This window comes from Rhinolophus sinicus, chromosome 15, assembly GCF_057876585.1.
Source record: "Rhinolophus sinicus isolate RSI-liver-muscle chromosome 15, RSI-T2T, whole genome shotgun sequence".
Lineage (NCBI taxonomy): Eukaryota > Metazoa > Chordata > Mammalia > Chiroptera > Rhinolophidae > Rhinolophus > Rhinolophus sinicus.
This window is the reverse complement of record NC_142515.1, coordinates 40474678-40502354: the sequence shown is the minus strand read 5'-3', so window position 1 is coordinate 40502354 and position 27677 is coordinate 40474678. Positions and strand designations below refer to the sequence as shown.

At 39.2% G+C, this 27677-nt stretch overlaps 1 protein-coding gene across 36 annotated transcripts in view; it reads left to right on the top strand.

Annotated features, from left to right (window-relative positions):
• ANK3 (ankyrin 3) overlaps positions 1 to 27677 on the top strand; it is a 593532-nt gene that overhangs the window by 404794 nt on the left and 161061 nt on the right. For all 36 annotated transcript variants that reach the window (XM_088792001.1, XM_088791998.1, XM_088792002.1 and 33 more), the window contains one exon: positions 21438 to 21536. In XM_088792001.1, the coding sequence (XP_088648127.1) occupies positions 21438 to 21536 (99 nt within the window). The remainder of the gene's footprint in view (positions 1 to 21437; positions 21537 to 27677) is intronic.

The following is a 27677-nucleotide window of genomic DNA, read 5'->3' as shown; positions in this document are numbered from 1 at the left end:
GGGAGGCCTGCCTGTGCTCCTGCGTAGACACGACAGCCCATGCCTCCCTCCGCAGCTGGTGATTGATGACTTGCTTTAGGTTGTCTGGGAAGAACTGGTCTTCATAAAAGGCTTAACTGCAGCCGCTGCTGTTGCCTCAAGAAACCCACTTTCAGTTCTAAATCTCTGGTAGTTCTATTACATAGTAATTCAGCATCTATACTTTTGTACTGCAGAGGCCTCTCTTTTCCCAACTTTAGTGCAGTCTTTCCAGGTCACAGGCCTCAGGAATGTAGCAGAAATAGCAGGTGAGAGTAAAAGACCCTGAACACAGATGGGATCAGATTTTACCTGGTGAGAACAGTAAAGAGGGGAACCATTAAGCTATATTTGCTAAGAACTAGCTCCAAATTATAACCGTAAATCATATGCTTCAACAACCAGGTTTAGACAGAGATATTGATTAAATGGTTAGAGGGAGACTGAAAAACAACTGCAACCTTTGTCTACGGGGGCTGTGATTTCTGTTTCCTGGCTGGGAGGGATCCCTGAAGATGGACAGATACAGTTTTATAGTTCTTTGTGGGCAGAGGGCATGATTTAGAGAATGGCTACCTGCTAGCAAATAGGGCTGGGGATAGGAGCAAGGACACCACTTGTCAGATCTTTTCCTGTATATAGTAGATGGATATTTCCAAAGCAAATACGAGGCAGAAACAAACGCGGTGTGACTAAAGGGACTACACAGTAGAACGGGTTGCTTTCTGTGCTTCTTTGTAGGGCTAGGTAATTTATGCAGGAGTAAAGCAAATCCTAGCCCATGGCAAACGTGTGCTCCGATGTAGCAATTATGGTAACCGATTTATAGCATACTTATCTGTTTTATTAACACCTTTTCTTAGATTTTTATTATGATGTCAGTTTTTATTTTTGTATTGTAATTTTGCTCTATATATGTAAGCTATCCTGTGTGACATCTTAAATGTGTCCTTCGGGATTATCCACGAAGACGTCTTCAGCCCCATGGGTCTGCTGCCCGGAGTTAATAGAGAAGTTGCTGAGTGCTGTAATGCAGCAGCAACATTCTTCATTCTTTGAACTGAGTCTGCTGAGATGGCATTTATAGTGTCTGAATTTATGTGTGACCCTTGTTCTCTTAGCAAATCATTCTAGCTCTCTTGGGGAAGACAATATAACCAAGGGGCACCAGAGCTGCTACTGATTTCATTCCAGTAAGGAGCATTTCTGCACTGGAGTAACTAAAGGCCAAATTATATTATGTGGAGGCCTGCAAAGTCCCTTTTATTGATTGAAGAGGATAGATTGATATTTTGCTGGCTTAGAGCTTTTTTTCGTCAAATATAATGCAACACCTAACTTAATCTTTGCTCTTGTCACTGACCTTTCTCGTGTAAAATATTATTCAACTTCCCATTTTGGAAAGAGCATTGAATAACATATCCTTTTCTTGGTCTTGTGATTTAGTACTTTTTGGGTGTGATCTCCTAAAGGATTAGGAATTTCGGTGTTGGAAGGCTATACTCATTTGTTTCTAAAGGGATTTCAGGTAGTTTACACATTAAAATATACAAAGTAAGACATGTAAGAATGAAACAGAAAAAAAAGTAAATGTTACCAGCAGCTGGAATGAACCAGTGAATATAACTAGAGAATAAATTGCGGTCTTAGAAGGTTTGCTGTATGTAGTGGAAAGGGAATTATAGTTATGCAGTTTTTATTTTTTTGACAAGTAATTCTAACAGTTATTGATTTTTGTGTATGTGAAATAAGTCAAATGTGCTTTTTATTATATGAATCCTTCTAGTAAGATCAATGAATTACATAGTTGACAATATCTTTAATTACTACACTTCAAAAAGCTCAATTCCTACTGCCCCATACTGCCTATTGATTCTAAATCTCCACCTGTGAGGGCACCTTGCCCAGGGAGGCTGAGCGACTGTGGCCCAGGTCCTTAGCTTTCTAGTGTTCCAACTAAGTGTGTGATAGAACTTGGCATGATGGGTGACTAGTTAACATGTCCGTTGGACTGCCTTTCTCAATGTTTTGAGCAAGGTTTGGGCAAGTGTGGGGCCACATTCAGAATTCAGTTAAGTCATACAAAAGTTTACTTTGTTTAATATACAGTATTTTAATTTGGGGTGAAAGTGAGAGCAATGTTTTTTAGGTAGTTGAACTATTAAACCCGTTGGTAGATAAATGAAAGTGCCAGACGTAAGTTCTGCCCAAACAAGAGGCTACCATGGTTCAGCACAAGCAAGAGCAAAACAGTGGCCATGGACAGACACTATCTGGAGATTTCCTTCCCCAATTAAATCCAACCTAGCAGTTACCAATGAGCTTCTCGTATGGGCCAGGCTTGGAGGTTCAGACTTAAGTGACCTACTGACCTTACTCTACTAATTTGTTTGGTCTCCAGAGTCAACACAGTCTCTCCCTGAATACCCCAAAGCACAACTAAGTCTAGGCTCTAATGCCAAACAGGACTTTTCTAAAAACTTGGAGATTGACAAAGGGAGTTCAAAGCAGAGGCAAAGCTGAAGGACTGGGTCTGGACAACTCTGTCCCCAGAGTCCATAGGCTATGACCCCTTTCTTGGGGTACCTCAGGGTACTGCCTCCCTCAGCCCCCAAAGGCCACTGTGTGGCAGCATCTATCTCATTCCCCACCCGTGGGAACCCCTTTTACTATGTATCTCCTAGCCAGAGTCCAAACCCCTTAACCCTCGTCTCGGGAAACCCTGTTTTCTCTGCATGTGGGCTATCTTAATATAATACCCACTAACTACCGTGCTTCCCCGAAAATAAGACCTAGCCAGACCATAAGTTTTAATGCGTCTTTTGGAGCAAAAATTAATATAAGATCCAGTATTATATTATGTCAAAGACCTGGTCTTATATTACGTAAGACCAGGTCTTATTTTACTGTAAGACCAGTATTATATTATAGTTAAATAAGACCAGATCTTATATTCATTTTTGCTCCAAAAGACGCATTAGAGCTGATGGTCCAGCTAGGTCTTATTTTCGGGGAAACACGGTAGTGGGCATTGACTTTAATTTAAATGAAATTAATTTTAAAATTCCGTTCCTCATTCTCAAGAACCATTTCAGGTACTCAGTAGTTACATGTGGCTGTGGCTCCTGTATTAACACAGTATATGTGACATTTCCATTATCACAGAAAGGTCTTTTGAACAAAGCTGAGACACCATCAGTCTGAAGCCATCCTTCCCTTCAGTGTCACAATTATCTGTAAACGTAATTCACCCCCCTCCCAGGAAAATGATCCTTTGAATTGTTATGCAAAGCAATTTTACTCCTAATAAACTTGCCCCTTTTAACTCCAAAAAAAGATTTTTGCCTTTCCCACCACCAGAAACCACCACCACCACCACCACCAGGAACAACAATAAAACTAAAATCTTCTCAACAGGGGTAAAAAAGTGACTAGAAACTTTAAAATTGTAATTTCTACCTAATTCATGCTATGAAGTGTTCAGAAATATCAAAAATTGAGATAGATCTCAAGAGAGGTCTCCAGTTGCCAGAGTTTATACCACATGATTACATAACTTCTCTGAACCTCAGCTTTTTAATCTGTGTAAAGAGTGCCTGTATCCTATTCCTCAAAGACACTTTCTCTGACCCCCTAAAATGAGTCTCTACCCCTATCAACACACTATGTGTTTTCATTGCACCCTATACTTCCTCTCTCACAGTAGACATTTAATATTATTTTATTTATATAGTGTTGTTTGTCTTGCACATTCTGTTTATTAGCTAAGCCCCTAAAAGGCTGAGATGCCTTTTGCACCCTCTATCTCCAGCTTCTCATCTGGTAAATATTCTCTTCCCAAGTGCTCACCACATGCCTCTGTGTTAATGGCTTTAACATTAATTTGCTCTCCTCAATCTTCCAGTGAAGGAATCAGTAACAGAGAATACATTTTTGACACTTAGTTTTTGTTTTAATTTTTTTGTTTGTTTGTTTGTTTGTTTAGGTGAGGCAAGCATTTTATTTTCAGCGAACCATTCCTTGCTGTACTGTAAGAAGGCAGAGCCTTTGTGTTTGCTGCCTGGCAGCCCTTTATCTACCTTTCACAAAATGGTACCTTGGACATACTAGTGGAGCCACTGGAATGTTCTCTTGTGTTCCATTCAGTCAGAGAGCATCAATGTGAAAACATCAAGGATCCTGCCTGTTACAAAATAAGCGCTCAGTAGATGTTCATTTTCTTCCTTCTTTCTGTAGGTAAAATTTATCTAATGATATGAAGTAGTTATAATTTGAGGATTTACTAAGTTGCAGCTTCTTTCTTAAGCATTTTATATGTATTATCACAACAATCTTATGAGGGCATGAAGTGGAGGTGTAATGAAATATGCCTTCCGCATCTGTTCTTCACCTCATTTGTAAGACTTTGAATTCCTCAAGGATAGGCCTGAGTATTATTACAAACTTTGGAATCCCGAGGGTAAAGCCAGCACCTACTACTGGGAAGGGCTTGATGTATTAGTTATTGAATTCCCTTATCCACTACTCCTGGGTACCCAGCACCTATTTAAACCTGCCTTCCTCAAGCCCCATGCTCTCCCTAGGCTATTAGAATTTCAGACTGAACCTCACTTGATGTTTAGAGAACTGCTTCCCAAACTGATGTCAGCTGCATTAAGGGTGATGGGAAACCATCGGATTCTAATAGTAGAATTTTAGACCAGTTTATCAAACCCAATATTGACTATCAGACACCAGGGGCAAGTTTATTTAAGCATTAGGGAGGCTTGCTTTTTGGCACTGTATGTGACCCTAGAAGACAAACCTAGAACAAAAGCTACTGAGCAAGGGCTGTTTCCAAACTTTGTTCACTTAAGGGTCTTTTCAGCCAGGGCCTCAGGCTGTGGCGACAAAACCACCACGAGAGGGTGCTAGCAAGTACATCAGCGACTCAGACATGGAGAAGATATGGGCATCACTTCTATAAGAGTGTGGCTGATTTTTGCGATGGTTTTATAACAGTGGTTTTATAACGTAGCATTCCAGTGGCTCCATTATTATGTCCAAGGTACCCTGTCCTGAAAGGCTGTGAGGCAGCAAGTGGGTAGGGCGACTGGGGACTCTATTTTGGTTTGTGTGGTGGTGCCATTGCAAATATATTGTTAAATATATTTTCCCCTCATTGTACAATTAATTTTTTAAATAAAATACAAAAAAGCAAAAGAAAGAAAGTAAAAACCACCCATAATAGTCCTTTTATGTTTTTTTAACATTTAGATATCTGTTCAAAGATGAAACACACACATAAATACATTCGTTTTTATTGACACAGATTTTCAGATATAGGCTTATCTCCTAGAATCAGCTCACCAGCATTAATGACAAAGACATTTTTAAAAATGGGTTATATAATCCTCTTTCAGAGAAAGTAGGGATTTGACAGCATTAGCAAAGGAATGTGAGTTATGTGCAAGTAGCTATGTGGCCACTGCATTGATCACATTATTGTTGCCATGGTGATATTAACATCTCTGGAGGAACAAAACCAGTAAGTAAGGGAAGGGCAGAGTAGTGGGGTTATGCCTTTTATAGAGAACTTGCCCTAAGCCTGCCATGCAGCCTCATTTCTGCTTTTTGCATTTCATTCCCTGAATGCCACATCAAAGAAGACTCCCTTATATAATTTTGAAAGGAATATTTTTATCTTCAATCTGTAAGTCCATTTGAACTTATTAACATCTCACTGTGTATTGTGGGACCTATGTTGCTGGCCCTCACCTGAAGAGGTGAAGGTTCTTTAAGTTGTAGCAACATGGAGAGGAAAAGAGCCCTGAGATATATGCTGGACCACTGATGGGGTCTGGGACAAGTTCCTTCATCATGTAACCTGTGACATTCTTAACAGCAAGACGAGAGACATTTCGGTTACCACAAGCCCTTCCCCTCTGCCCAGCTACCTCGTCTGACAGTAATGGAGGTGGCGTTTGGCTTCCCTTCCCTTTCCCAGCAGAGAGTAGGTATAGTACAGTGTCAGCATAAACACTGTCACAGTCAGATGCTAGAGACCCACACTGGCCCTGCGGCTTACTTTGTGTGTTCTTTGGCAAGTTATGTATGTGTCAGCTTGATCATCCAGAACACAGGCCCAGTAATAATACCTAATGCATAACCATTGTGATGACTGAATGAAATGAGCCATATAAAGTGCTTGGCACAGTGCTTGACCCATGACACATGGTAAGGGGCATGACCTTGTATGTCACTGTTGTTATCATTGCTTTCATCCAGGAAGGGACCTATCATTATAGGACACCTTCACCTGGAAAGCGTGACATGTCAAGCAGATGGCATCATGGCAGCTCTATAGTGTGCTTCTGAAACTAGACATTACTTTCCAGAATGTTGCAGTTACACTGTTTGCAGTGGGGTTGGTCAGCGTGAGAGAGAGACAACCTTTAAGAAACTATTAATATGGCATTGTTTGAGAAAGTAAGAACGCCAATAAAAAAAAAAATCATAGAAACTGGAAGGTACCTATTTCTCCTTGTTTCACTTTTCCTCTTTCAATATGTGCTCTGCTTCCTGCAGTGCTGCTCTAGAATTGTGGCTCTGAGAACATTTTTAAATGGCCTGAATAAGTCCTATTTTGAAATTCTGTGAAGTGGAGTTGTATTAAGGTAGGAGGTGGCAGAGCTTGCTTTACTTATATGCACTTTAAAGGAATTATTCATTAGCTCTAGAATTTGCATTTCCTCCCGTGAGTGCAAATAGTGGCAGGTGGCTGCTGTGCTCCTCTGCTGGACATTCCAGAACACTGTCCACACTCCCTGTCCTCAGACAGTGCATTTGGATCAATCCCGATGTACCTTGGTCCTTTCCTGAGCACTGCAGGTTGTCCTCTGAGAAAATCTTGCTCTTCTTGCTCTGATGGTTTGAGAATATATCAGAAAGGCAAGTGGGCATCTAGAGAGGGAAGAGGTTAGGACTTGGAAGAACAAAAAGGTTGCAAAATGAGTGAACTTGGGACACATGATTATTTACTGGCTCTCTCCTAAATCGAAGCAGGAAGTTCCAAGAAAACAAGCTCAGGTAGAAGGTCAACATGGACTAGCATAGTTAAGAAAACGAACTGGAAAGCTAAGCTGTGATAGAAATACAGGGATTAGAATCAACTCCAAGAAATAGAGAGTTGAAGCCCACTTGCGCAAGTGAAATGAGACTGGAGATGAATGGTGAGTCCATCCATTCAACCCAGGGGGAAGGGACTCCCTAAATCCTGCAAGTGAAAGGGAGTCATTGCAGGGTTTTTTGTTTTGTTTTTTTGGAGATATAATTGACATATACGTTTGAGGTATACAACATATGGGTTTGATACACTTATGTATCTCAGTATGATTACTACAGTAGTGTCAACTAACATGCTATCACGTCACACAATTATTTCTTTTTTGTGTTGACAACAGTTGATAATGTCAGTAGTGTTGAAGCTGCGGGATGGCATACATATGAGGGCAAAGGGGGCGGCTCGGCTGTGAGCTGTGGCAGGCTCCAGTCACATAGGGAAAAGAACTGTGGACACGAAGAAGCATGTCTGACTCCAGGCATCATGTTCCTCTCTAAGGACATGACTTCTCTGGAGTCCTACTAGATCCTGGTTCTCCTTAGAAAATTTGAAAGTTTGTAGAGGTGTTTTTAGTTGTCTCAGTGGCTGGCATGTAATGGGAAAAGACCAGGGTGGATAAATAACAACATCCGAACCAAAATGCCACTGGTAGCCTCATTGAGACGTGCTGGATTTAACATCTCTTTATAGCCAAGAGGCAGAGAGGTGGGATGTTTAAGGATAGTTAAGAAGGGCCTGAAAGTTCATGCTCAGCCTGGGATGTTTCCTCAGAGGCACTAAGAGCGGCTGGGCTAGAAGACCTGAGGTTCCTTTTAGCTCTTATTACTGAGGCCTTGAATTAGAAGGTGGAAAAAACGTATACAAAATTCAAACCAATTTAAACAATAACCTTTCATTTATTTCTAGGTACTATAGGAAATTTCCTAAACATTATTGCATTTATTCTTCACAGGAATCCTTTGAGGTGTGGGTATTATTTCTATTTTACACTAGTAAGCAAGACATTAGCTAACGTGCACAAAGCCACACAGCTTTAAGGTGGCAGGGCTTGAGCCAAGAAACAGTAAAGTAAATAAAGTAAAATAAGACAATAAAAAAAAATAAAGTAAAATAAACTACATTCAACTGTGTAGTCCGTACTAGTCTAACATCGAAGGCAGTAGACTGAGCTTTGGACGTAATCCAGGGTCATCCCAGGAAAACCAGAACTGACAGCTGCCTCTCTTACACCAGCTGGTGGTTCGTTCTCTGCCTGCGCCAGAACTGCAAAATGAATTAAGGACATTTTCCAACAAGGTTGTAAAGGAGTTTTTCTTACTTGCTAAGAAATCCCATTACACATTTAAGAACATTTTAATTGAGAGATTAACAAACCTCAAAACTGGCAAATCATCAAATTCATTCTCAACTATAATGCATTCACAGTTCCACTACATTCTCTGTATTCCCTCTATCAGTTCTGCAGTTTTGAATTCCTAATGATCATATTTTGAAATGAGCTCTTGATATTATGACAAAAAGGTAGAACATACATTTTCTGGTAAGAAACCCAAAGTAGGCTTATCTCTAAAAAGAGCCGGTCTCTCTTGAGTTTGAAAATTACAAACCATTATTCTATAGCCTCCAAGTCTGAGCCTCGCAGTAGTTTCCCCAGCTGGAGCAGCCTCCCGTTCCCCTAGATTTGAACTCGTTGTATCTGGGGTGGGTCCTTGCTATCTGTGTTTCTAACAAGTTCCATAGGTACTACTTCTGAGAAGGCTTGATTAGAAAAACGTTGACTGAGGCCATGCTATGGAAACTTTTCTCTGGGTAAATTGTCCAAAGTTGAACCATGGAAATCGCAGGCATTTTCTGGCCATGTGACCTGTGGCTCCTTCCAGCTTTACTTTACTGTCCTGTAAATTTGAGTTAAATAGCATCTATTTCCTGGGTGGTTGTAGAGATTAAATGAGATGATGCAGGTCTCATAGGGTTTGCACAAAGTAAGAGCCTAATAATTGGTAGGGTTTTTGTTTTGTTTTGTTTTTCATTGTAATTACTTTTTTTCTCGTGTAAAACAAAAAATCTCTTAGTCTAAATCAGCATGTATCAGGGGTTTTTTTTGGTGGTTTTTTTTTTAGCAGAACTTTTTTTTTTCCTAAAAAATTCTTACAGGATAAAAAGGCATTTACTATTTTAATCCTCAGTGGCCAAAAATATCTCATTATGTATACACTATGGAAACCCTGAAATGTATAGTGAAAAAAATATTTTAAAAGCATATATTAAACACCTATAGGATAGCCACGAAAGGAGGGGAGGGGAGGGGAGGGGAGGGGAGGGGAGGGGAGGGGAGGGGAGGGGAGGGAAAAGGAAGGAAAAGAACAAGTGTTGGTGAGGATTTGGAGAAACTGGAACATATGTAAAATAGTACAACCACTATGGAAAAGAGTATGGAGATTACTCAAAGATTAACTATCTAGTTACCATATGATCCAACAATTCCACTTCTGGATATATATATATATATATATATATATATATATATATATATATACATACATACATACATACACACACATACATACATATGAATTGAAAGCAGAGTTTCGAAGAGATATTTGTATTCTTACCCACATTATTCACAATAGCCAGAAGGTGAAAGCAACCCCAGTGTCCATTGGCAGATGAATGAATCGACAAAAGGTTGTATATACATACAATGGAACATTGTTCAACCTTAAAAAGGTGCTAATTCTGATGCGTGCTACAACATGCATGAACCTTGAGGACATTATGCTTGCTGAGTGAAATAAACCAGTCACAAAAAGACAAATAAACATTGTGGTTCCTTTTGTATGAGGTACTGGGAGTAGTTCAGTTCACATAAATAGAAAGTAGAATGGAGGTAGCCATGGCCTGGGAAGATGGAAATGAGCAATTGTTTAATGAATATAGAGTTTTATTTATTTTTTTTTTTTAATTAAATTTATTGGGGTGACAATTGTTAGTAAAATTACATAGATTTCAGGTGTACAATTCTGTATTACTTCATCTATAAATCCCATTGTGTGTTCATCACCCAGAGTCAGTTCTCCTTCCATCACCATATATTCGATCCCCCTTACCCTCATCTCCCACCCCCCACCCCCCACCCCCCTTACCCTCTGGCAACCACTAAACTATTGTCTGTGTCTATGAGTTTCTGTTTGCAAGATGAAAAGAGTTCTAGAGGTTGGTTACACAACAATGTAAATGTACTTAACACTACTGAACTTCGTACTTAAAAATGGTTAAGATAGAAATTTTATGTTACATGTATTTTATCACAAACGTTTTTTAAAAATTTAAAGCATATCCTGAAAACCACTGGACAAGATATCTCCAAAAAGCCAGTGAGTTGTAACATCCAATGGTGCAAAGGTAGAGGAGACACTTATAATTGAGGGAGGAGGTCCAGGACCACTTTCGATCCCAGGTTCCCTGCCCTCTGGCAACAGCTGGGACTGTGTGTACAGCTGAGGGTATGTAGGGGGTAAAGAGGGTGTGGAATATTTACTCAAAATATGCTCCGTCTTCCCCCATTACTAAATCACCTGCCTGAACTAGAAAGACACCTGGCAGTAACTTATATAAATTGTTGATGAGCCATCCTCTGTTACTTCGAGTGAAAGCTTCTGACAGTATTCAGAATAAATAGGCTCATATTGTCCATAAAAGAAAATAGATAAACACCTTGAATTTTTTAGAGAAGACCAGATCAAATACTCAGCCTAATTTCACAACAGACATCAACTATCCAAGCATTTGCTGCTGCTTCTTGGGAAAACTAGTGCTAGCAGGTGTCTAATGCAATGGGATTGGTTGGTCTCTCTGGAAAGGCAGTGAGGTTGAGGAAGTGTCAAGGACACAAGTATCTTCAGTGACAATCTCACTCGGAAAGACCTGTGTGGATTTAATCTCCTTATCCAGAAAGCACAGAGAGAAAAGTTGGTGTAGACTCAGCTAGTAGCTAGCACAACTGAGAAGAAAAAAAGACTTTTCTACAGAGACCAATTTCATTTAATTAAAGCCTCAAAAGAAGAAAAAAAATGGACTTTTACAAACAATGGTGTTCACCTTAATGATTGCTGCAGTATAGGGGAAATTTCTGAGTTTATTTTATATTTGTATTATTAATAATAGACCATCTGTAAGAAAGCGCTACTTATATGTCAGACTGTAAAGGCTGAGTGTTTCCTTATCTTCCATTGTTTATAATTTTCCTGGGTATATCCTTGAAATCCCCAGGATGAGGTACTGATGAGGTACTGATACATACTGTAACATGGATGAACCTTGAAAACATTATGCTAAGTGAAAGAAGACACACAAAAGGTGATATATGATTCCATTTCTATGAAATGTCCAGAATAGGCAAATCCATAGAGACGAAAGTAGATCAGTGGTTGCCAGGGAATCAAAAGTGCCTGCTTAATGGTATAGGGTTCCTTTTTTTTTTTTTTTCCAGTTTATTTTTCAATTACCGTTGACATACAATATTATTTTAGTTTCAAGTATACAATGTAGTGATTAGACATTTAGATACCTTATGAAGCGATCACCCTGACAAATCTGGTAACCATCTGACAAGTACAGCATAGGTTATGGGATTTCTTTTGAGATGACAAAACTGTTCTAAATAAATAGTGATGGCTGTACAACTTGGTGAATATACTAAAATCGTTAAATTGTATACTTTAAAATGATCAGTTTTGCGGTATGTGAATTATATCGCAATAAAAATCGTTATACAAATAAACTATCAGATAAGACAGTAGAAAAAAATTATAGAAAAAGGTTTTTATACTCTCAAGGTAATTAAAGGGAACAGAAATTCAATTCTTTATTTTTCTACAAAATATGACTATTAAATAGTATTTATCAAACATTGATTGAGTACCTGTTCTGTGCCTGCCTGAAGATTAGAAAATATGACCTTGTAGGAGAAGAAAAACTTTTTCCTCTATCCTCTTAGGTTCAGGTCCAGAGGCTTGCAAATTAAACTGACAAAAGGCAGATTAATAGGAGAAAAGGTTTATCTATGCATAAGGAATCCTTCATAGAAATGAAGCAAAGACCCAAAGACATAGTTAGACCCTAAGGGCTCATACCATTTTAACAAATGGTAAGAAATTTTTGGAGAAGTGAGAAGTCAAAGGAAAGGGGATTGGGGCTTCTAGGGGTGGTAGATTGTGGGAAGGTAAATATATGGGAGAAAACTATAAGGGTTGTATAGTAAGGTTTGTTGTGCAGATTGAAATTGTGCCTTCTCCACTGATGATGAGTGATTAAGAGGCATCCTCCTCTTCTTGGCAAGAGAAATTTATGCCCTGCTTTTAGACAGAGAGGGAGAGGACAGAAAGCTGCAAATAATACTTAGCCCAAACTGGCATACTTTGGGACGGCATACTCTGATCATCAACCGACCCTCTCACAGGTTAGAAGACTTTTCAAAAGATATATATCTATGGGGTGAAGAAGGATGCAAGTAAGCCTTGCTGAAATGTTTTTCCTATGCTTTCTCTGTGTACCAATTTACTAATCATTTTTCTGTTTCTGTGTAAAGTAGGACTAGTGCTAAAGTATAAGAGACTAGAATAAAAAAGCATCCACTTTTTCATTTAGTGATTACCTCCCCAGACATTTTTTTTTTTAAAGGAGAGAGATGAGGTGGAGGAAATCAGAAATCAACTGCACTTAATATATTTAAATAGATTGAAAAGTCTGCCATTTATCACAAGGAAGGTAGCAATGGCCTGGATTTCACTTTGTGGAGTTGCAAAAATGATCTTGCTGTTGAGATTATTTCATAAAGGAAATGGGATGGGTGTGCCACCTCAGCTGGGTTTCTCAGAAACAACTGAGAGGTGAGAGATAGGCAAGCAGTTCCACCATTTTCCAGCAGAGGTAGTTTTCTTCCAGGTCCATGTTTTTAAAAGTATGACCTTCACATGATTCTATCACGTTCTGTCACATATGCCATGTTATATACCAAGTGTACCTATCATGTTGCATGAGCCACAGCCCTGCCCCTTCTTCCCCCTCCTCTCTGCCACGACCTACCCAGCCACAGGCCTTCTGAAGTCTCCGCAGACTGAGCTGTGCTGAGCTGACCCTTCTAACACCTTTTGCACCCATCCTAAGAACTGCTGGCTTTAGCACCTTCTTAGAGCTCACCGCTTATCTCAGGTCTGCGAGTCTTTTCTACCCAGATTTTTCCTAATGTCTGTGTGAGATGCGGATATTTCACACATTTTTAAAATGTCTACCCTGTATGATAAATAATAAAAAGAATAATAATGGATAACACTTTTACAGTGTTTACTGAATGCCAAGTACCATTGTTAAGGCTCTGTGCTTATTAACTCATTTATAATCATGACAATTCTATAATCTAGATACTATTATTATCCTGTTTTTACAGACAGTCTGTGATACAGAGAAATTAAATAAATGTCCCTAAGATTATGCAAGTAGTGTGAAGTAGGTCTGGGATTTGAACCTAAGCATTCTGGCACCTGGTACTATGTCTTAACCACCGCACTCCCTGACCACAATATTTTCTTTATCTCTTAGCACACTATTAGATGCTCTGAAAATGCTCTAATAGTAAGAATTGTACTGTTTAGAAGTGCAGGGACAGTGTGATCTAGTCTAGTGAAAGAAGCATGATTTTGGGGTCAAATTATGGCAGCTTTGTGACCTTTGGCAAGTTACTTTGACTTTCTGAGTTTTAGTTTTTTCATCTGTGAAATAAAGTACAAAACTAGATAGTACTTCTTTCTGGAGCTGTTGTGTATGTTAAATGAGATAAAGAGACATGGAATAGCTGTGAGTTTCCTTCCTCCTTTTGAGATGAATTGTCTCATATCTCTTGGCAGCCCTCTGGTGGAGGGACTGGAAGTATTTTGTCCATTATGAAGATGATAGTATAAGTTTATAGAGAATAAGACACATTCGCAATACCATCTGTCAGGAAAGTGAGATTTAGGGTCTCATCTTCTTGTTGCTAATGAAATGTGCTTTCTACTAGACCTACATTAAGAAATGCAATTGAAGTAAAGTAGGAACCAGGATAGAATTCCCTAACTCCCTAAACTCATTATTAAAAATCTTTAGGGTGGCCGGTTAGCTCAGTTGGTTAGAGCGCAGTGCTCTTAATAAGGTTGCCGGTTCGATCCCTACATGGGCCACTGTGAGCTGTACACTCCACAACTAGATTGAAACAACTACTTGACTTGGAGCTGATGGGTCCTGGAAAAACACACTTAAATAAAAAAAATAAAATAAAAAAACAATCTTTGCATTTCTAACATAGTTTATAGTTTATGAAGCATAGTAAAAATATTTACTTTTGGAGTTAGAGTATTAAGAGAGACCATTGTATAACATAATATAACAATATAATATCATACGATACATATTTCTGTAGAAAAGTATGAAGGAATATGCTGAATATGTAGAAATCCTGAGAGATCTTAGCTTGTTCTGGATGATTTGCTTCTTTTTTCCCCTAAAAGTGGAAGGTAAAACATATTCTGCTTAACTGAGATATTTTTCACTCCTTCACTTCAATTATTGGTGCCTTCCAGACGTGTAGGTTATAAATGAAAAGTCTTATTGGAAAATCAAGATAGAAAGAGATTAGTGTAAAAGGACATGAATAAACTGGACGGGGGCTGAGATCACAGATCCTCACATTAGGGGACACTGCAGTGATCCGTGTCATTTTGTTACATACTTGATTGTTATTGGCCCAGAGATTTGAGAGAATTAAACCTGCTGAGTAGTGTAATTTTGTTCAGTCAGAATTCTGAATATTTACCCAAATCATGTTAATGTTTTATATAAAATATTTTTATGGCCAATTTCCTTCATTGTTTGGAAAATATTTGTGTGTATGTAAGTGATTGCATTTTTGTCTTCATCTCCCATCTTCGAAAAGGGTTGAGGAGAAATAAATACTAGAGAAAGGAAGGCATTGGTTAATCAGATTTGCATTTTAACTTTTTTAGGGTAAATACCGTGTTTCCCCAAAAATAAGACCTAGCCAGACAATCAGCTCTAATGTGTCTTTTGGAGCAAATATTAATATAAGACCCAGTCTTACTTTACTAAAATATAAGACCTGGTATAATGAATAGAGTAGAGTAGAGTAGAGTAGAGTAGAGTAGAATAGACCGGGTCTCACATTAATTTTTGCTCCAAAAGACGCATTAGAGCTGATTGGCTGGCTAGGTGTTATTTTCACGGAAACAGGGTAATGATTACATTGAATAATTTAATGGGAAAGTTACATGAAGTAAGATGCTACTGTGCTAGAGATGAAAATAATTGTTCTTTCAATGAGCCTAGTGAAACGGAAGGGGCAGTGCCTGGGAATTGGGAACCCCAGAGTGTTGGCCAAGCCTCAAGCTGTATGATTGTAGGCAATCACTTAACCTCCCTGGTCTCTTCCCTATGTGTAAAATAGGTAATTAGACTGAATGAACTCAGAAGTCCTCATCAGTTAAAACACAAAAATTTCTGAAATGTTAATGTATTGCATTACATTGACTGTTGCATCTTTGGTACAAGAAAACATATTCTATTAAGAGCTAATTTATACAAAATTAGAATAGCATTTACTTTTGTTTTTGCTAAATTCAGGTCAGATTCAAAGGTAGAATTTGTGTTTATCCAAGTTTTAATTCAGGTTTCTTCTTAGAAAAATCTTAGAACTTTAACTCTAGCCAAACTTAATTTGATACATTAATGGGAAAAAAAGTAATAGTATATATTTCCCGTCAGCATATCTCCAAACTCAAAAGGTTCCTTCAAAGTTCAAATATTAGGAAAGTTAATGAGTAGGTAAAACCTGTAAATGGTCGGATCTGAGACAGAAAGTATGGGACTGCAAACTAGGTAATAATAAAAAAGAAATACAACCATTTTTTCACTGTACATTATACAAATATACACAGAAATTTTTAGAAAAGTGTGAAGAAGCAAGAAATCATCTGTAATCTCCACTGAGAGATAAATTGTTAACATTTGGGCCAATGTCTCTATAGCCTTTTTAACATGTATAAAAATGAGAGTACGTTTTTCGTGTTCTTTTATATCTTACTTTTTACTTAACATATCATATTTCCTATGTTATTAATTTATCACAGTCTACCTTCAAATGCTATATCACTTTACACATAGTGTGAGAGCCTGACCACAGGTTAGTCCTAATTCTTCCCTCCCGTCTGTGTGCAGTTGATGTCTTACACTTTACTTTTGCACATATTGTAAATGTCACAATTTATTGTTCATATTTTTGCTTTAGACAATCAATTAGCTTTTATATTTGCCTTCATTTTTTCCCATTTCTATATTTCTTTGTGTAGGTCTCATTTTCTGTCTCTTACCATATTCCTACTGCCTAAAAAACCTCTTTTAACATTTTTTGTATTGCAAGTCTGCTCGTAATGAATTCTCTTAGCTTTTGATTCTCTTAAAAAGTCTTAATTTCTCCTTGATTTTTTTAAAGATATTTTCACTGGGCACAGACTTCTCATTTGACGTTTGTTATTTTCAGTATGTAAAGATGTCGTTTCTTTGTTTTCAGTATTGCATGATTTCTGATGAGTAGTGTCCTGTAATTACAGTAGTATCTTTGCTCTCTATATGAAATGTGTCCTTTTTCCTCTGGCTACCTTCAAGATTTTTCTCTTTCATTTTTCAGGCATTTGCCTAATGTGTCTAGAGGTAGAATGTGTTTATTGTTTACTTCGCTTGGTGTCCTCTGAGCTTCTCGGATGTGTGGTTTGATGTATTTCATTATTTTGACATAATTGATTCTTAACTATTACCCTTTGAAATATTTCTTTTGCCCCGTTCTCTCTTCTTATGTAACTTCAATCAGCTGTTTTATACTGCCCCACGGCTCTTGGATGTTCTATTCTTTGTTTTCCACTCTTTTTTTCTGTTTGTGTTTCAGCTTCAATCACGTATATTGACATGTCTTTCAGTTCCCTGATTCTTTCTTCAGCTGTATGAAATCTACTGATGATGCCATCAAAGGAATTCATTTCTGATCTTGTGGTTTTTCTTATCAAGGGTTTCCACGTGACTCTTTCTTAGAAATTCCATCTGTTTGCTACCGTCCCATAACTTTGATGCATGTTGTTCATTGTTCACCTGTTCCACTATATAGAAAGCTGACTATTGTATGCGGAACAGGAGAGACTGAGGTAAATAGTACCTTTTCCTGGGAATGGGCATACCGCATCTTCTACCAGGCTGTAACTATGGAAGATCGAGCCCGTTTATTCAAAAGTTGAGCTGAGTTGATGTGTTCAGTGCACCCCAGTTTTTAAATTCTTCTAGAGGAAGTCTACCATTGCCTTACGCTTAGGGGGCTGGGTGGGGGGTGGTCCGTGAATTTTAATGGTGTCAGTGCTCCACAGTCAGCTTTCCTTGCACACCTGTTGCACAGAGGACATCTCTTGTCATGCTTCTGCCTGACCCCAGCAGTTGACTACTGTTGCTTGCTTCACCTGCTAGGTTCGTGCTGGGGCTGAGGATCTTTCATTTTGCTCAGCTTCTGTCTTAGGGAGTGTGCCTAGGCCTCAGGGCTGCGCTTCTCTTAGCATCCCTGCCCTTTCTACCACGGCACTCAGCCTCAGCCTTACGTGTGTCATAGATTTGAAGGCTCTTCATACAAAGTGTGCCAAACAAATGTATACACATTTTAAGAAAGGAAAAACTGTATTAAAATTGTAATCCTCTGTATATACCGATAACAAAAGATGAATACAAGTCACATTTGACTTCTGCAATTACAAGAGGTGCTCAAAATGGTTACTATCAGCATAATTTTAATACAGTTTTTTCCTTTCTTAAAATGTGTATACATTTTTTGGGCACCCTCTCTATATACTGCCAAATGGCATCCCAGAAAGCATGCACAAACTTGTATTTCACCAACTGCAAATGAGGGGTCTAGTAAACAAGTCCTTTTGTCTCTAACATTATTGGCCTCTTTTGATATGTTAGGATTCATCATTTTGTTGCTTGCTTATGCAATGGAAACGCAGCACCGGGCCTTGTACGTAAGTAAGGTATAAAAAGTTTTATTAGTTAGCTGAGGGATCAAAATATAAATACCCCATTGAGTAGTCCAAAGCTACCACTGTCATTTAGATTTGAATCTAATTGATAGAAGCAGTCACTACCTGAGTCAGCAATGCAAATGTTTGCATTTTATTCAGGAGCTCCATTTGACAATGATGAGAAGCAACAGCATTTAGACAGAGGCGTTATGATCCCTGAGTGAAAATACTGCTGCCCAAGGGTCTAGAACTGAATTCTCGTTCTGATTCTGCCTCGAATTAGCTGTCTCTTAAATATGCAAATTGCTGACCAGTTCTATTCCTCAGTTTATTTGTCTGTCAAGTGGGTTAATGATAGTTACCTTACTGCAGTAGATAGTTGTGAAGATAAAATAAAATTACATAGTAATTACATAGTAAGCCCTGTACAACACATTTTACGTGCTATAGAAATAGAAAATATTCCTCTAAAAGTTGTAGGAGAGGTGTAGAAAAATGTGGGAGTTAGGAATTCAAGGTACCCTTTTGACATCTGTGTATCTACTTATGAGTACATGCGTCTATGAGAATACATGAAGAGAACAAAATTAGAAGTAGAGTTCTTCCTCTCACTAAAATAGCCTACTTGTGATAAAGGTTAATTAAGTCCTTCTCAGCCAGGCAAAGGCACATTTTTTAAGGGAAATAGCATGTAAGCCCTGACTCACGTAGGGAAGTGATGAGTACTAGGTGTGACGGGTCTCGCTCTGGGCTCAGTAAGTCTCCTGTTAGACTGTTTCCTACAGACCTAGCCTGACACTCCACCTGCTAGCTCAGGGCTAGAATTCATCCACTGTGCTGCTTGGGTCATTAGAGTGACACACATTTGTACTCGGACAACAGAGACGAGCAAGACAAAAAAATTATCAGGAAGTTTATTTGCTTCTGCCGGCTTTCATTCATACCGAAAAAGAGTCTACACCAGTGAAGACCAAAGCATATACAATGCACATATATGCTGTTTTTAATGCACATACACACATATATATATATATACTCGTATAGTTTTACTTCCTCTTTTGTAACCTGTGACATACAGTTAAAATGTTCAGTTGTAAGCTGATAATTCTAGAGTAGGGGTCAGCAAATGATTGTTCCCAGACAAAATCCAGCCCACCATCTATTTTTGTAAATAAAGTTTTATTAGAACACAACCACTCTTATTTCTGCATATGGCTGCTTTGTATATGGCTGCTTTACTTCTACTATTGGCAGAGCTGAGTAGTTGCAATAAAGATTGTATGGCCTGTGAAGATGAAAATATTTGCTATCTGGCCCTTTGTAGGAAAAGTTTGCCTACCCCTGGTCTAGAGCAACGATATGAGTCCTGCCCACTCCCCACCAGCATTACCAAAACAAATGTGTTTTACTCAGGTCTTTCTTCTTCTTTCATTTAATGACTTAATTACAGATTTATACTTTATCATAATGAGACATAAAGGATAATGAGATATAAAGGGTTCTTCAGATAGGAGAATGTACAATGGCTAAAAACATTTTATTAGAAACGTTTATAGAAAATACAGGGCAAAAAGCACGTGCTAAACAACACTCCATGAGGATGCAATCAGTCAAGTCCTGCGTGTAGAAAACTGTACACAATAACTTACCCAGTTTTTTCAATGAATATATGGACATGGAAAAACAAAAGTAGACTAGGGTACTTGTGGAGATTAAAAGAGTTTGAAGGGCCTGTTCAATCTAGAAGATATGAGTGTTCTAATTTGAACAACCCAAGTGAGATCACTGGAGATAGTGGGAGAAGCTGAACATTGGCAGGGTCTTAGTGTTAGGAAGTTATTTGTATTTTGTGACTTATGATGATGATATTTTATTTCTTTAAAAAATCCTTATCTGTTAGAGATAATTACATTGTAGTGGTTTATGGAGGAAATAATTTGATTCTTAGGATTGTTTTCCTACTCTTCTTAAACTCCCTCAGCAAGAAAACAAATAGTAGGGAAGATAGAAGAAATAATATTGGCAAAAGATTGATAATTATTAAAAATAGGGTGAGGAGTAAGTACATAAAGCTCTTTATGCTTTTCTCTCAAACTTTGTGTCTATCTGAAATTTTTCATTATAAAGTGTTCTTTAAAACCATGAGTGTGTATCAGATTTTAATTTGACTCATGGTTTTGCTAACTGTTTCCACGTCTGTAAAATTCATAATTCAGATTATATGTGACATTGTGAAGATTATGAAAATTAAATGAGATAAAGAGTCTAGCACAGGGCCTAACACACAGGAAATGATAAATACCGGCTAACTGTTATATTGTATCTGCTATCAAACAACAAAAATAGCACCCCTTTTGAGCCTAGGTTATGTATCATATAATAGACTTTTGTGAACAACAACCCTTAAACCCACACTGCTGCTACATAGGAATAAGGAACCGAAATAGAGATGTTTTTCACTATATGCATGTATTTCCTTGGAAGTCTGGAAGCAGTCGTAGCACCTTGTAAAGATACATGGAACAACTGTGGTATCGAGAAGATCATGATTGGAATTTCAGATTGTCCTAACATTATCGCTGTTCCTCCACAGTAGTTTAAAAAATATGTAGAAAAAAATAAACATAGTTTTCTGTGAGATTGCTAACAAATGCCTGTGAACACATTTTAGCCCAACGTACATGGGGAATCCTATGACTTATGTACAGTACTGACAGATTTCCCAGTTGGAGTTCCCTTTGTCTCTCTTTGACATCTTGTGCTCAAATGAACCCAGTTCAGAAGGCTCTGAGTGACATGAGATGGCTTTAACTCAGTCTAGGCTGACCTAATCAGCTGTTTCTTAGTCAGCCACTCATTAGCCAAGTTGTATCGCATAAATTTATAGAAAAACACATTGATTTAAAGGTGCAGGATTTTACAGCAAATAAAAAAAAGTCTCATCCATCAAGCATCTCAAGTAACTGAAATAAATAAACTTGGACTCTACCCCCACGAAGTGTCTCTCTTAAAGTCCATGCTTTTGGGGAGCTCTCCTTCCAAAGGCAATGACTGCCTGAAATATTTAAAGCGTACTACTGTTCACAATAGAGGTTTAAAAAAAGAAGAAGAAGAAGAAGAACAATGAAGACAAGTCGGGGGCTGTTTAGGAAGCAATGTTTTAGTTGAATTGAAGTACAGAAATTGTACCTTTTTTTTTTCCTCTCCTTCCACAGAATGACATCACTCCTTTACATGTTGCATCAAAAAGAGGAAATGCCAACATGGTAAAACTACTGCTTGATCGAGGAGCTAAAATCGATGCCAAAACCCGGGTAAGTGCAATTTATGTACATGGTTATATTTATTTTCAGGAAGTAGGAATAGTTTTGTTTTTTGTTTGTTTTTTTTAACATCTTTGCGCTGGCTCAACACTGGCTTTATTTTTGTTTAATTTGTTATAGTCTCTTGGAAAACGACTGCTGAGTTTATTCTTCTTAAAAAGGGATGGTGATCCATATTTATAAATCTTTAATACATGTTTAAATAGTGCATGGGTTTAATTATAAAAGCTCAGGCCAAAGACCTAGGGTTTTAGTTTAGTTAATATTCAAGAATTTAATCACTACTTGACACTGCAGGCTGATCTGTTCGATCAGCTTGATACTAAAACAAATCTGTCTGCCTTGTGCACTGCTGGTGGGAATGCAAAATGGTGCAGTTTAGTATGGAAAACACTATGGAGGTTCCTCAAAAAAACAAAAATAGAATTATCATATGGTCCAGCAATTCACTTCTGGGTGTATACCCAAAAGAATTGAAAGTAGAATGATGGTTGCTTGGCAGACAAGAAAATGGGGAGCTGTTGTTCCGTGGGTATAGAGTTTCAGGTTTGTCCTAGAGAAGTTATACACCAATTTAAATATAGTTAACACTACTGACCTGTATACGTAAAAATTGTTAGGAGAGTAAATTTTGTATATTATATTGTTTTTTACCACAATTAAAAAAAAAAAAACTATCTAGCGAGGTGTTTGGCATGTTGCTTATTTGATGTGACGCACTGTGAGGCAGGGAGAGAACAGACTTAGAATCAAGCTTGAATCCCAAATTCTAAGATTAGCTAGTAGACTCGGTAGGCTGTTTCATCTTCTGCATGTAATATCTCTCTCTGAAAATAAATAAGTGGCTACCATGCAGCACAGTTGCAAGAACAAACTAATATTTGTAAACTGCCAGTATAAAGTTGGCCAGAAATCAGTCTCAGCCAATTCTAGTGTGACTCACAGCTCCAATTATCATTCAAGTTCTAAGCACGGGATTTTCTTGTGTTTGTTGCAATGTATGATCAAGAGCGAGGCTAGTAAAAAGGTAGGCTAGCCATAAGCAGCCACCCATCTAAGGGTTTTGGATAGTTTTCCCTGTGTTATAATTGTACCTCCTATCATTCTGTGCTTCCTCCTTCAAGAATCCTGATCTCCATGTTTCTATAACTGGCCTGGTGACCTGAACTTAATTCCTGTAGTTCCTTGATTGACTATTTCATTTATTACTGACTACATTTATTCCCTCAATCAGTAAATGATTATTGAGTGCCTCCTGCGGGCCAGACATAGCTGGGTGATAGAGCAGGACAAGACACTTTCCTTGCCCTCATGAAGCTGATGGTGGTTCGTCTCCTGTATTCAAGCCCTAAGGCAGCCCAGCCATAGGTATTTGGCAGAAAACCCAGACTTCTTTTTCCTGATGACTACTGACCCTGAAAAACATGTACCGTGTTTCCCCAAAAATAAGACCTAGCCAGACCATCAGCTCTAATGCGTCTTTTCGAGCAAAAACTAATATAAGACCCGGTCTTATTTTAATATAAGACCCGGTCTTATATTATACAATGTAATGTAATGTAATATAATATAATGTAATACCCAGTCTTATTTTAATATAACATAAGACCCAATTTTATATAATATAATATAATAATATAATATAATACCAGGTCTTATATTAATTTTTGCTCCAAAAGATGCATTAGAGCTGATGGTTTGGCTAGGTCTTATTTTGGGGGAAACACGGTATGTACCTTAAAAGAATAAGCTTTCTAGTAAGGAGGAGTGAAGAAAATAAATGTTGGCCTCTAAAGGTCTGTCTGTCTGGGGAAGTGAATCAAGAGATCTCACGGAACTGATTTTGAATTGCTGGATCATGTGGTAATTCTATATTATTGAACTGACTTTTTCATTTAATAAGAAGCAGTTATCAATATGTAAAGAATGCTGAAACCGTTGCCTTAAATGTCAGAAGTCTTCTGCTAAGTATGGGCCATTTAAAAAGATTGTAAAGAATAAAAGAGAGATGCATTGAGTATGCCACTTGATTATCAAAGAGAGGTAAAGGATCATTTGTAAATAGGGAGAATCTTTTTTTTTTTTAATTAAATTTATTGGGGTGACAATTGTTAGTAAAATTACATAGATTTCAGGTGTACATTTCTGTATTACATCATCTATAAATCCCATTGTGTGTTCATCACCCAGACTCAGTTCTCCTTCCATCACCATATATTCGATCCAATAGGGAGAATCTTTGTGAAGAGAAGTGAGGGATACTGCAGCCGAGCAGGACAGAGAAACTGGAAGAGATATATGTACATATCCAACTGGTGTTTTCATGTGTGTGTGGATTAGAAATTACCATATTTCTCTCTCTCTCGATAGTCATCAATTACCAAAATAGCAAAATAACGTGTCAGGCATTTTGAATCCTTTATCAGATACTTGCTGTATTTGATACAATAAGAGGAGAAAATGGTACATAAGAAATTGAGGCCCCATCTTTATGGGGTGTATAGTGTCACAGGGGAGAGCCAGGATGAAAACATAGAAAACTCTTCTTGATAAAAGTATCAGAGATATGCAATAATAGGAAAATTCAGTGTGCTACTTGGTTTCTGTGCCACTTGGCCTCCCTGTTCTCAAAGGCTGTCTTAGTTTAAACAAGATGGAGACTCCTTTTTACCATTCATTCAGTTTTTACTTGGATTTACTTTTTCCTGTGTTGAGTGAGCAGTGTGTGAATGTGAGGAAGACATGGAGAAGCCGCAGGGAAAAGCCTGTCATTCTGCTGTTGTCCTGCATAGAGTGGGGTGGGGATGGGATGTCAGTCGGGCACAGACTGAATTCCTGGCAGACTATATGGAAGAAAGTGGAGTACATACCCAAAATATGTAAACTCTTTTGTATTCTCTTCATCAAAGCTTCCCTTCTCTCTTGCGGAAATGACTTAGTGATTTAGTAGGTGAGCGAAAGGGGGGAGCCAGCTAAAATGTCAGAAAACCCTAGGGACAAGCCTAAAAACAGACAACATTTTTCATAAATACGAGTTTTAATGACCCAATCCAGTGGCTCTTGAGAAAATAGATATTGTTATCTACCAATCCATCTCCTACTGTTGTGGCTACCTTGTTGCATCAAGAATCTGACCTGGTAAACACCAGTCCCCCATGTGTAGAGACAGAAAATCAACTCTGGACTTCACCTTAGATGTCTTGTTCCCTTGCTCTGTTCCCTGTGTGGGTTGTTGACCTAATAAATGATTCGGTTTAAAAACAGACCCTGAAAACCCTTTCATTAAGGAAATAAACTTGAATGGTGGTCAGAGCAAGATCCTACCAGCTGGAAAAGCAGGATGAGAGTGAATTTTATTTTTCCCTAGTGCCTGAACTCTAGCTTTAAGTGTGAGTAGCAAGTGATGAAATCGTGACCTTGGAAAAGTACGCCCCCCCCGCCCTCACCCCCGATTCTTAGTTTTCCACCCCATATAGAGAAGGATTTGTTCCTGATGACTTCACAAGCTCTCACAGCTGGTAGGGCACTGGATGTTGTAACTCTAAGAATAATTGGTTACTGTGAAAGCCAAGATGGTTATATGTGGTGGGGTGATGTCACTAAATGACGAAGTAGGAGACCCCAGCATCCATCCCCCCACAAAGATCAACAATTAGACAACTATCCACAAACAAAAACGGCTTTGGGAGAGATCAGAAGTCCACCTAAAAAACTCAAGCAACATATTGGAACAACAACCACACACACACACAAAAAAAACCCTCATATAACTGCACAAAAAGGGAAGGATGGCAGCTTCATTTTGCCTGCATTTTCCCATCTCCCTGACACACTGCTCAGCACCAAGAGGGAACTCCGGGAACTCCCCAACTAGAAAGATTTCCCCTTACCAGAAAGGGAAAAGCAGGGTGAGCAGCCGGTTTCCCCAGCCCTCCAGGGCACTGCACAAACGACCCATTTAGGCTTCACACACCTACCCGCCCTCTCCCCAAGCAGAGACTAGAAAAGCCAAGATAAGTAGAGATGGGAAGGAAGAAGGAAGAAGAGCAGGGCTGCCAGTATCAGCCGTGACTGCAACAGAAGTGACTGCAGTTCCCTGTGACCTGCTCTGCAGAGAACCCCAGCACTTCCACCGCTAAAGTAACCAACAGCCAGCCTAGCTGCCACAGACCTCCTACAGATTTCACTGGTTTTTGCCTCATAGATACTCCCATTTGCAGATGCCAGTCACCAGAGTTCCTCCTGCTCCCTCCGCTCTCAAGCTCCCCTGTCCAGAGCCCAGGATCCGCACCAGCAGCCAGCCCTGGCCTCTGCGGCTGCACAAGTACAAGGCGCCAGCCTAGACCCCTGTGGATGACACCAGCACTGGGCACGTGCTTGGGACTAGCCCCTCCAGCTTTCGTACAGCATCACCAGCCTGACCCTCATCACTGGCCTCGACTGCTGTACACCCACCTGTGGAAAGATCTGCAGCTACAGAAATGCACACCCACCACCCAAGGTCCTTACGGCTACGTATGGGCCTGAGTTTGGCTCTGTGCAGTCACTGGCCTCTGCCATTCGGCACATGTACACTTAACCACCCAACTGCTCCTGCATGCCCCCGAGCAAAACCTCATGACCAGCCCCCCCTGCCGTGCACACACCCATGGGAGATCCTACAGCCACAGGAGCACGTTCAAGTAACCAGGGCCTCCACAGCTGCTTATGGGCCAGGATCCGGCCCTGTCTCCTGTCACTGGCCTGTACCACTGGGCTCATCGGCAGCTAGCTCCTCCAGCTGTGTACCGGCCTGTCCCATCCTGACTCCCAACAGCAGCCTCCCTGCAGTGTGCCTGTGGAAGGACCTTGCAGCCACAGTAATGCACGCTGACAGCCAGGGCCCCTTCAGTTAGCACTGCACCCACAGGTGGCCCAGGCCTTTGTAGCTGGTCCTGAAGCTGAGAGTGTGCGCACCTCCACTTCCTGCCAAAGTCCCTGGAGGTGCCGCTGAGCCATCCAACAGCCCAAAGGCTCAGCAGGATCATACAGTTGTCAACGCTGTGACCCCAGAAGCCTGAGCAGATGAAGTATCAGCCCCCCCACTCACCCAGATCCAGAACCACCACACACCCATGCATTTGGTGCCCTGTACCTGCAGAGCCAGGGTTACAGCATGCTCCAGCACGCCCCCACCTGCAGGTGTAGGGCTTTCTATACCAAAGTCAACCTATACAGTCTGGAGGAGGTGACTTGTTTTTTAAATGCACAGACATCTCTACAAGGGATTATGCAGAATCAGGGAAATATGACATCACCAAAAGGAATGCAGTAAACTTCCAGTAACTGAACCCAAAGAAATGAAGCTACAGGGCTTGCCAAAGAAAAGATTTGAAATAATTGTCCTAAGGATACTCAGAGAGTTACAAGAAAACACAGATAGAATATTTAATGAAATCAGGGGAAAAATACAAGAATTAAGTGGAAAGTTCAACAAAGAGATAGAAAACATAAAAAAGACAACCAAACATACATTTTGGAGGTAAAGAATAAATGACTGAACTGCAGAATTTAATAGAGAGCCTCAGTAGCAGCCTGGAATAAACAGAAGAAAGAGCATTTGAAATTATCCAGTCAGAGAAACAAAAGGAAAAAGAATAAGGAACATACAGTACTTGTGGGACACCATTAAATGCAAATAATCTATCCACCATCGGAGTCCCAGAAAGAGAAGAGAGACTCACTGATGACTTAATAAATTGGGTTGATGACACCACCCGCCCCCAACTCTGGAGAATTATGGGCTCAGCAGGGGAGGAGCCTGGACAAAGAAGTTGGAGAACAGGAGTTGGAGTTTTTAAGAAGAAATATTAAAGAAAAAGCACCTACTCGTTTTATGGGGGAAAAAAAAAAAATCATTATATATCTCTTTATTGATTAGTTGATAAAGTTTTACTACAGCATTTAAACTGTGTTTTCAAAAGATGTTTTGAAACATTTCAATAAAGGCTAGCAATACCTCTTCTGGGTATCTATTCAAAGGAGAAATGAAATCACTGTCTTGAAGAGATATCTACACTCCCGTGTTCATTGCAGCATTGTTCACAGCCAAGACATGAAAACAACTAAGTGTCCATCAACCAATGAATAGAT